Below are 13,160 nucleotides of genomic sequence, written 5' to 3' on the forward strand. Positions count from 1 at the left end.
TTTTGGATGCCCTGCTACGAACAGTATATTCTTATATTTCTTACATATGAGCTGCATGCTGACATAGCTTTACACCTCTGTGCAAAGAAATTGGTAGCACATAACTGTGAAATGTCATATGTAAAAACAATGCAAATGCAAACCCGTGTACGAGCTATTATCCCCAAGCACAAAAAAATCTGACAAGTTTGGTGCAATTTTTAACAAACTAAATGGACCATGTATGAGCTTTGATGAGCTGAGGAAACATTTCTCTGGTGCATTGTGGCCAATCAGTGTCACACACGTGAAAGAACACAGGGAATACTTTATTTACAGTCCGCTTGGTCACACCCGCATTTACATAAATTGTGGGTTTCCAATTAGCCTAAAAAACACACATCGAGGTCAAGGTGCGCAACCCCATCCCCAAAACACTGCAGAAGGATAAAGGATTATACATTTTCTTTCAATGCTATACAAAAGAAGAACAATATGCTCAGTCATTTTCTACAGTACAGCATACCTGCATTTTTCTCTTTTTTGGTAACCCATTCCCCACCCTCACCCACTCTTTACATTGATGGAAAAAAAGAGAGGGCGCACCCCCTTTCTCACGCTCACATGGTTTTATTGTCAACATTATTGTAATTACAATGAAGAAATGATTTTAAGAGGGAAAAAAAAGAAGCTATGTTATCAGCGATAAAACACACACACACACACACACACACACACACACACACACACACACACACACACACGCACGCACGCACGCACGCACCCACACACACACACACACACACACACACACACACACACACACACACACACACACACACACACACACACACACACTAGACTCCTTTTTGTTTTTCTTCTGATTCGAACACACACACACTCAAAAGTGACATTAGGTTATTTCTGTAAGAATATACACACACGTTTACAAGTCTTTCAAGGACAAATACTCACTTTTGATTCATCGGGAAAGTCATGGAAGGAGGGTGGTATCTTTCCAGAGAGGACTAGTTGCACAAACAATGAATGATTTTTTTTGAGTTTCTTGTTCGTCTTAAAAAAAGAACAAAAAGAAAATAAAAAAGGTGCAGATTTTGAGGATTCAAAATCATCCAAAATGTACAGTAAAATTCCAAGAAATATCACCTGTGTTACAAAGATTACAGTATGAGCGTACAAGTCTTCAATTTGAAACATTTTTTTGTGTGATGGTGAGTAAAACCCTAAATGTTTGCTCAGCACAATATAGGATTTATTATTAAATATCAGAATTCCAGGACAAACATTTACATCATGCCTGCATGCTTTCTCAAAAAAGTGGCAGCTATAGGAAAGAAGGATGGCTCAGGAATACAACAGAAAACAACCCCCCTAAAAGAGAACTTGATATAAACAGCTGTACTGTTTGCCCATTAGTTCTACTGCATGACATTTTATCTATATATAAATACACACATATCAATATGCTCCAGTTGTCCCATCACTGTTTGCTAATGTATGTACAACAGTGAGAGAGGGGAAACTTGATTGCATTGTCATCGAAGAAACCAATTTTTCTCTAGATGTTTTTCGTCTTTTCTGTCTGAAAATTAAAATTTGAAATACAAAAATGGGCTAATTCTTGCCACTGCTATTAAAAAGAAATCTTCAGTGCTCTGGATGGATGAGTCGGTGCCAACGTTTTGACTGTGCTCAACATTCACGACCCAAAGCCACTTTAATATTTTTTTTTTACCCCCAGGTCGAAAATATCACAAATCCCATGGAGAGGAAAAAACATTGCTCTTATTCGACATTCAATCACACCTTCCTCTAGCATTCCCATCAAGCAGCAGCTTCTCAACGTCCCTAAATCTAAATCACCCCGGAAATGGACTCTTTTCGAATGGAATGGAAATGGAATCTTTTCAATCCTTTGTTTCCATTTTTCTTCTTTTAATCGCCCTTTTCCCACATGGTTTCTTCCAAGTAGGTAGCTCCTGTCGGCGCTATTAGTACATCACGGCTGTTTTGAGGAAGAGTCTGCCATCTGTAACACAAAAATGAGAATTAGCCACCGGCGATGAAGATTGAGACGGGTCAGAAAAATGAGCACCCTCCTAAACTCAAGAGGCGACACTTTTTCAACCAATAAAAGTTCTGAGTTCTCCAAGTACCTGTTTCGAAACCAATATTAGGCAGTTCAAGGCTCAGCATTCTTCTTCCGATATAGTGACTCTTTTTCTTCAGGACATTTGCAAACCATCTCAGTCTGGCCTCTCTGACATCCTCTCCAAAGACTCCACTATGAGTTGTCCCTCTAATATAGTCATTCCTCATCATATCCAACTTGGTCACTCCCAAAGAAAACCTCAACATCTTCATCTCTGCTACCTCCAGCTCTGCTTCTTGTCTTTTCTTCAGTGGTACTGAACAAACATCATGGCTGGTCTCACCACCGTTTTATACACCTTTCCTTTGATCCTAGCTGAAACCCTTCTATCACACATCACACCTGACATCCAGCTGTTCCAGCCTGCCTGGACACGCTTCTTAACCTTCACCTTTTCCACACTCTCCTTTGCTCTGGACAGTTGACCCCAAGTACTTAAAATCATCCACCTTCTTTATCTCTTCTCCCAGTAGCATCCCTCTTGTACTTGGGTCTTTCTCATTCACACAGATATATTCCATATTGTTGCGACTGATCTTCATTCCTCTCCTTTCCAGGGCATTCATCCACATCTCTAATTTCTCCCCCACCTGTTCCCTGCTCTCACTACAGATCAGAATGTCATCTGCAAACATCATCGTCCAAGGATATTCTTGTCTAACATTGTCTGTCAGCCTATCCATCACCATAGCAAATAAGAAGGGGCTCAGTGCTGACACCTTGTGGCGTCCCACCTACACCTTAAATTCCTCCATCACACTGACAGCACACCTCACAACTGTCTTACATTCATGATACATGTCTTGCAGCGCTCAGACATAATTTTCTTTCACTCCAGACTTTCTCATGCAATACCACAGCTCTTCTCTGTGCACCCTGTCATACGCTTTCTCCAAATTTACAAAGACACACTGCAATTCCTTCTGACCTTCTCTGTACTTCTCTATCAGCATTCTTAAAGCAAACACTGCATCTGCCATACTCTTTTTTTGGCATTAAGCCATATTGCTGCTCACAAATGTTCAGTTCTGCTCTTAGTCTAGCTTCAACTACTGTTTGCCATAGTTGCATTTATGGCTTCTTCTTTTCCTTTCGGCTTTTCCCTTCAAGGGGTCGCCACAGCGGATCAGTGTTCTCCATCTTCAGAGGTATGATTTGCATGATGTTTGTTTTGGCCAAGCTTTTAGGTCGGATGCCCTTCTTGACACAACCGAGGTATTTATCCGGGTTTGGGACCGGCACAATAAGACACTGGTTCGTGTCCTCTTGTGGCTACATAATTTCATTTATGGCTCATCAGGTTTATTATTCTGTAGGTACTACAACTCTGCACATCTTCTTTGTTCTTAAAAATGGGCACCGGTGAATTTCGTCTCCATTCGTCAGGCATCTGCTTACCATCTAAGATCTTGTTGAACAACCCAGTCAGAAACACCAGTGCCACCTATCCTCGACACTTCCATACCTCCATTGGTAAACCATCAGACCAAAGTGCCTTTCCACGCTTCGTCCTCTTCAGTGCCCTCCTCATCTTCGCTCATCTTTGCTAGGTCTTGGTCCCCAACAGTCACATCTTCTACTCTTTGTTCCTTTTCATTTTACTCATTCATCATTTCTTCAAAGAACTCTTTCCATCTTGCCATCACACGACTGGTAAAGATCAGTCTCTCCGTTTGAGCTGCTCAGCCAAGCATACAAGTCATCGTAGGCCTCCAGTTTGGCTTTCGCCACCTTTACTTGCACTGTGCGCTGTATCTCCCTGTACTTCTGTCTACTCTCTTCCGTCCTCTCTGTGTCCCACTTCTTCTTTGCTAATCTCTTTCTCTGTATACACTCCTGCACCCCCTCCCCATTCCACCACCAAGTCTCCTTATCTACTGTTCTTCCAGTTGGTACACAGGGTACTTTCCGACCTGTCTCAATCTGGGTTGCCGTGCAAAAATCTTGTGGTTTCAAGAAGAATATTGATAAAAAAAAAAAAACACACATATAGTGACCAATGTCAAGCACATATCACCACATTTTATGACTTTGTGCTTTGATGCAAAGACAAATATGCCTCTTTTCTTTTTTTGCCACTTTTATTCAATAAAAAACATATTTGAAGACAGATGCCACTATCATTCGACATGAATGGACTTAAATGTCATGTCCGAACAAAAGTGGGTCGGGTGGCGATCCTGTTTTACATGTTTTCGTTTAGTCAATATCTAGAGCTGACATTGAACATGTATTTTTTTTCACACAGTTCCCCTTTATTATTTCAGTTATTCCCGTTCTAAACATGAGGCATAAATCCATTTGCAAATGTTTGTGTAAATGTTGAAAAATCGGATGATAATTTGTTCTGATGAAACAGCCTCAATTAAAACAAGTTAAAACTTTTGTATTTTTTGCGTTCAAATGGAATTGAAAAAAAAAGTTCATTAAAGAGAATGCATATTTCATTAGATGCGAAATAAAACAAAAGGATTTCTTTTGGGCCTCAGCATAAAAAAACCTTTGAAAGATTAATTAATACATGTAAATTATGCCCATGCAAATTATGCCCATGCAAATATTTTATGAAGACAATTAAGGGATTCATTAATTACAGCCATTTCCCCCCTTCCCTTTCTTTTACTTCACTGACATTAATTCCTTTAATTGTTAATTTAATTTGAACTGTTTCAATGTTAAATATAGCAATAACAACGATGATGGTGCCAACAACAAAGAAAAAATGGAATTGGTGATAATGGTGTGCAAAGATATCCAATATGGTGCTGGTGGTGCCCGCCCTGTCTGCCAAAAGACTTTTGCTCCCTCTTGCAAGCTGTTCAAAACAGCGAAAAGCAATTAATAAACACCGACTGTGTTCATATTGCAGAATTTGAGAAGTGTGACAGAAGACAAATAGAAATAATTAGTTTGCTGAAAATGACGCACTTATTAGCCACCCCCAACTTCTTGAATCCCTGAGCAAGGAGAATAACCCAACATATTCACTCTGGCTGAAGCCTCATGCCCCCTTTCCTCTTTATTTTGTTACTTATTTCCCTCTGTGTATAATTTATCAACCTCTTTTTTTGCCATCGGGGGTTAATTATACAGCCAGGCTGGTAGACGAAAGCACAGGAGAAAACAATGCTGGCAGACAAATGCTTCTCTAATTGAAAAAAAAACAGAAAAATACAGTATTTCTTTTATTCATTCATATCTTCATTTATTTATTTTGCTTGCTCATCCAACACAGTAACTTTGTTTTATAATGGGCACTGTATTTTATTTTTAGGATCGTAGGGAAGTCGCAACCGACCGGCATCATTGATGGGCAAAGTCAAGAGGACGTACCGCTGCAGCAAGCACTCTTTTCTCGCCTGTTTGCAGTTTCATTTTTGGAACCTATCCTGTTTTATTCATTCATTCATTTTCCGAACCGTTTTACCCTTACTAGCGTCACGTGTCTTCTGCAGTAGGCGGGGGCCACCCTGAACCGGTTTCTGCTATATGCAGGGCACATAGAGACGAATAACCATCTGTGCACACACTCACACATAGGAACAATTTGGATTGTTGTATTAAGTTCCTTCTGTCTACTTGATATCTAATTTAAAACAGATTTTTTTCTTACAGACAGTGTATTCTAGATGTTCAAATACCTGAAACCTCTGACGAAGGCGGAAGTATACGCCGAAACATGTCAGGTATTTGAACACCTACAATACACTGTCTGTAAGAAAAGAATCTGTTTTAAATTAGACAATTTGGATTGTTTAATACGACTGCCATGCATGTTTTTGGAATGAAACTGAATGACCCTGAGAAAACCCGCACAAACTCCACACAGGGAGGCCGGAGGTGGAATTAAACACAGTACCACTGCACTGTGATTTGTTAACCACTCGGCTACCGGGCAACTTCCTCAGTTTTATTGGTTGGAATCTTCACCTATTTGGTGTTTTTCATGCTCTTTCTGAAACGTCCCAACAAGATGACAAAGCAAACTGTGTGCAAAATAACTATATTGTTGTAGTCAGTATGAGTGAGAGACAAGCTTTGTATGCTAGGGATACAAGAGAGTCCCATTTGTTTTGTTTTTGTAAACAACTGCCACTCTTAACTCATTCACTGCCATGCACAAATGTATTCCGGAATTGAAAATAAAATATGACATGGAGCGCTATTGACAAATTAGTTCTTTTTTTTCAGACTTTGTTGCCGATAAAGCTCTGGTCATGGCCTCTGACAATGTTTTTTTTTTCTTTTCAACAAGCATTTCCTTTTTTTCCATGTTAGCACTTTGTTCCTGCTTCAGCTGTTGTTAAAGCGCTATATAAACCAATACATATGTATTGCATTGAATTTTGGACGGCCACCCTTATTTCAAGCTCATATAGCTCCAGACCCATATCATTTAGGAATTAACTTTTCTGATGAAAGAAGGTTTTTCTAATGCTGTATTGAATGTTTATGCAGTCCTAAAATGTAATATTAATTTAAATTCTGAACTTTGTGTGACAGGGCTTGATTAGTCATAGTTTACATATTTACAATATATTAGATTACATTCTAATAAATGACATCGTTTTATGCAATATGCATGTGATTATTACTATTAAGTTTGGTTTTGTTCGAGTTTACTTATGTAGTGTTGGGCATTGAAACACAGTTTGATTTTTAACATAAACTACTATGACATGAATAACTTGCCTTGAAATGAAAATCAAAATTTGACAAATTAGCTGTTGAAAAAGGCACACCTCTGCCTTTTGGATGTGTTTGTTACCTTTGCATCTGCGTAAATCTTGACATCAAAGTTTGATGAATGACATTTAATGAAAAGGGGAGTCACGTTTTGTGTTTTTTTTTTTCTTTCCCTACTGCATTTGGCTTTTTCCACAAATCAAAGTTTTCGGACTGGGGAGAAAAAAAGATGTCCACGACAAATTCTGTCCACCTCAGGCCCAAGACATCTTAAAGTGACATGTCTTTGGCGTGGTCATAGAATATGCTTTAGCACAGTGCCTTGTGTGTGCATAAACACAAATAGCAGAGAGCCCACTGAGGTTATCACCGGTGTGCACTCTTCCCCAAAAAAGCCTTACCGAGCCTCCCTCTCGGCCCTGGAGGCGAACAAACAAACAAAGCATTAAAAATGCACAAGGCTTATTCATAAAATGGATTGATTTGGCCTCTTTTATTGCTACCAATGGGGAGATTCTGACGCTTTTGGTGGTTTTATGACTCATTAGTATTTCCTGAGCGGTAAACAAACGTGTCTGCTTCCGCAAAGAACGCTAACACACACAAGGCATGCCGTTTGGTGATTTTGATTGCATGGAGATGTTTTCACCCTTGGTGGAGGTGAAAGGGTTACGTGCTTGTTTTGTGTGTCACTTTTTATATTTGTTTGTTCGTAGCATAAGTCTGTATTTTACAAAATTGATTTTCATCACATGAGCAAATGTCCAAATCCTGATGTCAACAATTTGCATTATTTTAACCCCAAAACACAAGTCACATGGTGTAGATTTTTTTTTTTTTTTTTTTTTTTTTTTTTTGTTCGAGTTGATTCTCTAATGATGGAACAATCTCCACATAAGAATCCAAATGAGTTCCATTTAAAGTCTTTACATCATTCTCCGTGGACCAGGAAGGGTTCTCTTGGATAGCCAATAGATAAATTATTTTGAGGGATTCAATTTCTCAAAAAGTCTCTGATTGGTTCCAAAGACAAATTGTATAATCCGGTGTTTTGGCATCATAATCTCGACATTTTTGGTTTATTTGTGCATTTGTCAATATTTAAAAAAGAATATGAAGTCCCAGCAATTCAAGGTCAATAAAATAATTTGAAATTGATTAAAATCTATAAAAAATGTATTTAAAAATTCTGCCGAAAAGTCAACTGTCATGCTTTACCTAGATTAAAGATAGCTGGCCGTTAAAATGATTTAGATGAAGGTTATGTGTCAATAAATCATCATATGGCAGTAGATACTGAGTATCTACTGCCATATCCTTACCATTTTTGGCAATAGCATATTAATGCTGTTTTAGTTCATTATAATGAAAAGTGGAACATTGAACCACCGCCAAAATCAAAAACAGTTTTGTCCACTTCTACTGAGGGCTTTTGTTTTTTTGTTTTCTCCTTGAGAGCATTACATTGTCACTAAAGAGAAGCGATGATCTTGACCTAGTACGTTGCCCCAGATGGTGAAAAGTGATGGCCCACCGGCAGGCACATTAAATGTATGTGTGTGTGTGTGTGTGTGTGTGTGTGTGTGTGTGTGTGTGTGTGTGTGTGTGTGTGTGTGTGGGCATGAGTGTGTGTTCATGTGACTGCACGTGTGTATGTGCGTCTGTGCATGCGTGTGTGTGTGTGTGTGTGTGTGTGTGTGTGTGTGTGTGTGTGTGTGTGTGTGTGTGTGCGCCCACGTCTACAGGAAGAAGAGAAGAAATAAAGAGATTTATAGTCTCATATGAGCCCTTGTACCTTGTATTGTCCTTTCAGCATCTGTTCTTCCGCTGCTGCGGTCGCTCTCTATCTCAGGGGTCAGAGCGTCTGTGGCAGAAAAGAGATCAACGCCGTTAAACATTCTCCCGCCGTCCGTCCAGCGCAATGGCAGCAGTGCCGACGCATCGTTCACTCGGAACGAGCGGTAGTGGCTTATAGCCTTGCGGCAAACATGAGATATACTTTTGCTATAATAATCTGTTGCTTGGAGTCACTCACCCTTAAAACGGCAGCTTCAAAAAACGTTCACAATAAAGCCAAAACAGTCCACTTAATAGACACCTTGCTTCAGTTCGTCAGCAGGTGCCCGCATCCACTTCAAATAAATAAACACCTTGTTTTGACTCCTCTCCCTAACCGAATGATTTCAGTAAAAAAGTTCCCTCAGCAGTATTGAAGAAATTTTGACAGTATTTTAAGATCAATTATTTAATGCCACTTATCATTCTCTGATGCGGTTGCTCCACGATGAGGAGTGAGTGCATTTGTGTGTTTGTACCGCAGACTCATTTGGTTCTTCCCACCATACAATATATGATAATGTTTGTGTAATACGTCTTACATGACTGATTGCTCAATGAACGTACGAGATGTCTCTCATATTGTGTTGTAGGTGCGGGATCGGTGTCCAAATGGCATTTCATGCTTGTTCAGATGTACAGAAAATATATACACACAATTTGAGGTTACTTTTCATGAGAATCCTTGCACCATATTTTAGTCCAATTTCAGGTAATTGATGGCTTGTGGTTAAAATGTACCGTTAAGGCAATTCACTATACAAACACATTTTAAACATCTTTTCTATTTCCTTACACATTGTTTTATTTTTTCAGACTTCCTGTCATCATGTCATATTCTGTCCGCCTTTATAAAAGCTCTCCCAACAAGCCCCTCCTTTCTCCTCCCTCTTGGCTCTTCTCCCCTGCCTGCCCCTCGGGGTGCAGTCACATTTTGTGCCATCCCAAAGATTAAAGAATCTTTTTGTTTTTACTTTTGATTCCTGCTTCATGAATAATGACCCTAACATGTACAAAGCCATACTGAGAGATTATTTTAGAAATGCACGTCTAGTGAACAGTGCTCCAAACATAACTTTCAGAAACTCGGAGAGTTGATGTAATATTACTTTGGTTTACTAGTATGTAAAAAAAATGGATGCCAGCCCATGGCCTTGGTACCACAACTGAAGAAAGGGTGTGCGCCGTGATTCATGCAGTACAGATGGAAATGTGATGTCAGCATGCTGCCTCTCAAAATACACACTCAGAGTGGCGTTTGGGAGTCGAGCTGAATATCCGAAAGTATCCCATATAACACACTTCACGACAACACCTTAAAGACATTTTATGGGCAGGATATACCAACACTTATTATTAAACTCATCCTTTATTTGCACTGCTAGTTCATACAAAGACTAAAAAGGTGAACACTCCATTAAAGTAAATCACCTAAATGTAGCAAAATTATTGAAAGATTAATTGTGAGAAAAATCACTCCAAGACTGACATAGCTGAGGATTTTTGCTTTTGGAAGAAACTACGCATGTTAGCTTTCCTGTGGGGAGAAACATTTAGCTTGCATGTATGGTGAATGTTAGGTCAATGTTGGAAACTGGTGGGATAAAAAATAACAATCCAAAAAATCGGGGTATGTCCCCAAAAATATGTTCACAAAAAGACATTGTACATAATTAAACAAACATGAATATAGTAAATTAACTCATTCACTGCCAGACATGTGCAAAGATGTTTCCACTCTCGTGCCCGGGTTTTTGTCATTTTCACTCAAATTCCAGGACCCACAAAAGACTTTAGGACTACATAAACATTCAATGCAACATAAGAAACCTTAATAACCAAAGACTCTTCTTTCATCTGAAAAAAAAGAGTTAATTAGTAAGTTATATGGGTTTGGAGTAATATGAAGCACAAGTGGGGGCGGCTGTACTATAGGCAAATGCTGCCCCCTCGCGGGAGGGAAAAAAATTGCCAGACGTCTGACCAACACTTTATCTGCACCATCCTGCAAGAAAAAAACCCCGTACAAATTCAGGAATGGCGCTCTACGTCATTTTTTTCAATTCCCGAATAAATTCAGGAATGGCATTGAGTTAATTTAAAGTAGGTAATTTAATAATCAATATTTGAAAAAGAAGATTTCACTCATCGGCCGAGGTGAAAATAAAAACAGAATTTTGGATTATATTATTATTTTCAGTCACTGACCATTAAGTAAACGCATGCTGTCGGTGGGCGACGGCTGCTTGAGGGTCTGCTCTGCCTGCTCTCTCCTTTTTGATTCGTACTCCAGAGCTTCTTGCAGTTTCCTCTTGGCCTTCTTCTCTTTCTTCAGACGTTTCTGGATAATCGCTGAGGGAGGTATGCACAGACATCAAATACCCTCTTGCATGCATCATATGTTATGAATGAAATCCCCCACTGTTTGTTTGTCTGTTATCCAGAAGCAGTTTTGTGTCAATATTAAATCTAGTGAAGGGCATATTAGAGTAATGTGTATTGAACATACATGCATGAACAGACAGAGACAGAGACAGTTTTGCTTACCTCTGTTCTTCTGCTCCATGGCCAGCTGCTTTTCCAGAGTTTCTCTGAGTTCTCGCTCTCGGAAAAGCTCCATCTTCAGCTCTGTCTTTTCCAGTTGAACCTGCTTCTCTTGAGCCCGTGCATTGTCGATGGCCACCTTCAGCAGGCCCTGCAAACACACAGATAGAGAAACAGACGCATACACACACGCACACATGGACACGCATATCGACACGCGCGTGCGCACACACACACACAGACACACATCCACACAATTTATGACAACTCCCACGTGGATGATTTTAAACAGTAACAATGACCAAGTGGAGACTGACACCCGCTGGAGCACGGTGCAGGCCGTGGAATATAATACTCTAGCATCCAGAACTAAAGCAGAGACCAATGACAAATATGATCATCCACTGATAGACCAGAGGGGGTTTACGTTACCCACAAAGTATCTTGTTTGCACACTTCAAACCCCACCACAACCAGTCTTAGAAATGCTACCATGTAGCAGAATGCCAGCGAAAATAATAACTGGTAGCAGAAGACTATTTGAAAATAGTTCCGGGTAACAGACAATAATACCAGAGAAGAGTGCCTGGTACTCTTGCCAAGTACCACAAATACTACTGGGTAAATTGAATTGTACTAAATCCCAGAAATAGGCCATTATGCAAGAAATGTATCTGAAATAGTACACAGTTCCAGGAATTGTACAAGTTGCCATAAGTTTTGGGTACCACAAATGCTACATTGTAGTTGCATAGTACCGAGTACCAGAAATAGTACGTAGTCCCAGATTAGTTTTACAAAGGTTCTTGTAAAATGTGTACTTGTAGCCCTGTTTGGTATTGTTGGGTGTATTTATGTGTATGTTGTGTTCGACAACTCTCAACCGAGTTAGATGGGATTGGCTCTATCTTTCTTACGTTGGGGCTGATGAATTTTGAGATTCCTACCGCCCTCCCTCAATAATGTGATTACAATTCAATTTGTGACACACTTAATTAATCTCAATGATAGGGTACAATGTACATGAAAATGTCTATTTACTGTCTTTTTTATTAAACCCAGAAATGCAAACTGTGCGATTCCTAAATTCTACCACAGTGCTTTGTCAGTTGGAATTGAGTTATGCTTTCAACCATATCCAGGATCAAAATTATGACAAGCGCTACAGAATATGGATGCAATGACTTAATGGCTGGATGGTCATCATGACTTGTGGTTGACAAATTGTACCTGTATGTTGGTGAGGAGAGTCTCTATTGATGACAGGCCATCTGGAAAGAGGAAGGGTGAGGGGAAGCCGGGAGGCAGAGTTGGTCCAGCCAGAGACAACCGCTCGTAGCTGTCCCTCGCTGTTGGCGTGCACATCAGGTTATCATCTGCAAACAAAGTCAAATCAGGTTAAATATTCATCCATTTATGAATCCATTTTCTGGACCACTTTATCCTCACCAGTAAAAAGACAAAAGAGCAGATCAAATAAGAGGAAACCCCTTGAGATGCTCAGATTATGTTTGATTGTCGAGGCTCCACAGTACACTGTCCTAACAGAAGTCTCTTCTATAGTCACCTGGACTCTACCAAATAGACCACAGTGGTCCCTGTGAGAATCCTTTGTATTGCTTTTCCTCAGCATTCCAGAGTGGGGGATAAACACTATCAAGACGGACATAAATTCCAGTTTTTTTCCATATAAGCGATATCATGTGGACAACAAAATCAGGCCCACTCGCCTCGAGCCCCGAGAGAAACGCATTTCCTTTGTGCTTGCACGCATGCGACTGCCTGTCAAATAGGTAATGACATCATGCTCCTCTCAGCGCAAAATGTGCGGGCTAATACCCCCCGCAATCTGTAATCCAGCCTCGGAGGAGAACAGAGAAGATGGGAAGCAAAGACAGCGCACACACCGGTTGTGTTATTTTTGTAAGGAAGGAGACAATTC

General features: G+C 39.9%; 1 protein-coding gene across 3 annotated transcripts in view; it reads right to left on the reverse strand.

The window, feature by feature from the left end:
- The window catches only part of dachd (dachshund d), a 212,087-nt gene continuing 198,927 nt past the window's right edge, over positions 1 to 13,160 (reverse strand). Inside the window, exons 7-11 of one of the 3 annotated variants that reach the window (XM_089003288.1) lie at positions 12,449 to 12,594; positions 11,222 to 11,369; positions 10,883 to 11,026; positions 8,634 to 8,702; positions 1 to 2,029 (exon numbers count right to left, since the gene is read on the reverse strand). In XM_089003288.1, the coding sequence (XP_088859414.1) occupies positions 1,992 to 2,029; positions 8,634 to 8,702; positions 10,883 to 11,026; positions 11,222 to 11,369; positions 12,449 to 12,594 (545 nt within the window). In that variant the 3' untranslated portion in view covers positions 1 to 1,991. The remainder of the gene's footprint in view (positions 2,030 to 8,633; positions 8,703 to 10,882; positions 11,027 to 11,221; positions 11,370 to 12,448; positions 12,595 to 13,160) is intronic. The other 2 variants (XM_089003286.1, XM_089003287.1) reach the window with 2 other exon arrangements.

Source organism: Hippocampus bargibanti, linkage group LG08, assembly GCF_051943395.1.
Source record: "Hippocampus bargibanti isolate YZ-2025 linkage group LG08, ASM5194339v1, whole genome shotgun sequence".
NCBI classification, from domain to species: Eukaryota; Metazoa; Chordata; class Actinopteri; order Syngnathiformes; family Syngnathidae; genus Hippocampus; species Hippocampus bargibanti.